The 2,694-nt window shown below is 27.7% G+C and overlaps 1 protein-coding gene across 1 annotated transcript in view; it reads left to right on the plus strand.

Annotated features, from left to right (window-relative positions):
* pasha (partner of drosha) overlaps positions 1–2,694 on the plus strand; it is a 119,097-nt gene that overhangs the window by 105,484 nt on the left and 10,919 nt on the right. The window contains exons 13-14 of the mRNA XM_067045129.1: positions 1,468–1,624; positions 1,882–2,076. Coding sequence (XP_066901230.1) covers positions 1,468–1,624; positions 1,882–2,076 — 352 coding nt within the window. The remainder of the gene's footprint in view (positions 1–1,467; positions 1,625–1,881; positions 2,077–2,694) is intronic.

Raw genomic sequence — 2,694 nt, forward strand, 5'->3', positions numbered from 1 at the left:
AACTTATTTTAATGTGCCGACGTTTCGGCTAGAGTTTCTAGCCTTCTTCAGGGCTAAAAACAAAACAAGATAACAACCATAAGATCATAACTACAGATATATACAGATATACTACATTTTTAATTTAATGTTACTTCAACACTTGTTGATTTGTGAATTTTCTTTTTGAGGCACTGATTTGAAATAATGAGATATATGCAATAGTTATTTTATAAATATATAAGCTATTTGGACTTGTTTCCAAATTCTGTGTGGTACATCTATTGTAAGGGTTTAGCAGCCACCAGAATATGTGTTTAAAAGTTGAACTAAGACCTAAAAGGGAAATAACTGTGGTACTTGAAAGGAACTATATTGGACAATTTCAGGTAAAGATGATTCTGGTTGTGGAAGATCAAAGGGCAGGCCACCCTAGACAATTTTAGGAAAGTTAAAAAAGCATACTTGCTCTACTCCTGTTGACCAGGTTGTCAAAAAGAGGTACAAAATTTTCAAAACTGTAGAAGAATTTACTACTCAAGAGATTAATACTTCTCGTCAAAGTAAGAAAGCTAATACCTTATCATCAATTTGGATTTAAGTTTAAACATTTGACTATTGATTAGGTACATAGAATTACTGATTAAGATAAGAAAGAAATTGAAGAAGGCAAAATTTGTTCAGTTGTCTTTCAGATTGTAACTTGTAAACAGAATATCAAAAGATAAAAAGATGCATAGTATGGGATTTATGAGATATATGCAGGTGTTCTGCAGGGAAGTGTGCTAGACCCATTACTCTTCTGCTCTATTCCGCTGATATCCCGGAGGATGAAAAAGGTGTCATGGCTACCTTTGCAGATGATGCAGGAGTTCTATCCATAGGTAATAAGGAAATTAAACACAGCAATAGCCAGTATACAGAGATGGACCTTTGAGATGGAAAATAAAAATTAATGAATCAAAGTCGATGTTGAATTCAATATCAAGAAAATTAAAAAGCGGTCAATTACAATGAATAACCAAATGATCTGCTATTCAAATCAAGCTAAATGTCTCAGGATGATATTTAATGCAGAGATATAATGGAAAGAGATGTAAACAAAAAAAAAAAAATAATAATACAAGCTTAGTTAGATATATCAAAAAATGTATTGGGACTTAAATAGGCAATCTAGTCTTTCTGTCGTTAATAAACTTCTTTTTTACAAACAAGTCCTAAAACATATTTGGACATATGAAATCCAACTGTTGAGAGGTATGGTTATTATCCTCTACAAAAGATTTATATATGAAAAAAGATATAAATAAATATATGTTTTTGTTAATTATTGTTATTATTTTCTAATTTAAATCAAATATTTTTGGTGGAGCATATAATTAACATTAATTAAATTAACAAGTATTGTATATTAAAAAATTATTTAAACATATTTTTTAAAAATAATTTGGTATAATTAAGTCTGTTCATTATATTTTGTCTTTTTAGAAATTTTGGACTCAAAGAAATGCCAATTGATTATAAGGTTAACCCTCTCCATCGACAATCTAATGAATTTATTATGACAGTTGGAAAACACACTGCACGTATTATTTGCAAGAATAAAAAAGAAGGAAAACAAAGAGCTTCTCAAGCTATACTCCAGGTTCGTATTTGTGAAAAGGTGATCTTTAATTTTTTTATTGAAGAGACAAATTGGTATATTGAAAAATAAAGAGTTTAATAACAAATTTATTCATTAATAACAAAAAATATATAATTTATGAATTAAAAAAATAATAGATTGTATTAATTTTTTTTTTCAAAATCATTTCTGTGGATTCTTTCCCCTATTGATAAAATACTTTTATTTATTTATACGTTGATAAAATATTTTATTAAAAATCAATTACTTTATTTTAGGATCTTCATCCTCACATAACCAGTTGGGGGGCCCTTTTAAGGCTATATGGCAACCGTTCTGTCAGAAATGTTAAAGAAAAAAAACAAGAAGAACAAGAGATTACAATGCTACAGAGTAAAGCTTCCCTAAATTCTCCCAATTATTCTATTATTAACAAATTGAGGAGTGAAATGAATAAGCTTCATGAGCAGCAGGTATGAATTGTTATTTATCAAAATAGTTGTACAATACCTTCTATTTATTTATTATCTATAACTTTGGTTATAAAATTGTTATATGCATTATTAGATTTTTTTTAAAATTTAAACATTTTCTAAATTTTGTCTTTCATAAAATACACTTTTTCAAATTCAGCTAGCCTCAATTACCTGAGATAAACAAGGGAAGAGGTAGTTAGGAATGATTGAAAAACACATTTATTATTAATTGTTGCTAGAATATATGTATATATTATTTATAATGTTCGAGATATGATTGACCATAGATATAATCGAGAATTTGATTGGGTGTTCTAGGAAAATAACACACAGTGGATTATAACAAAATAACATTTTGACCGAAGTCATAGAGCTTCATTAGGACCAAGCAAAACAAATTGCCATGAAAGTTTAAAACACATAAAAAATAAATAGAAATTTAGTAGGAAACATATGGGACAATATGAAACCATTGAACATAATACATAGAACAATATTAGCAGCTTCTGAAATGAAAATTATCATTCTATATGAAAAAAATTTGTTTAGCCAAATTCTGAAAAATGAATGAAAGATGGAACAGAACACAAACAAATTATTTAAAACAAAATATTA

This window comes from Halyomorpha halys, unplaced genomic scaffold (assembly GCF_000696795.3).
Source record: "Halyomorpha halys isolate HHAL.00 unplaced genomic scaffold, Hhal_1.1 Scaffold622.1, whole genome shotgun sequence".
NCBI lineage: Eukaryota > Metazoa > Arthropoda > Insecta > Hemiptera > Pentatomidae > Halyomorpha > Halyomorpha halys.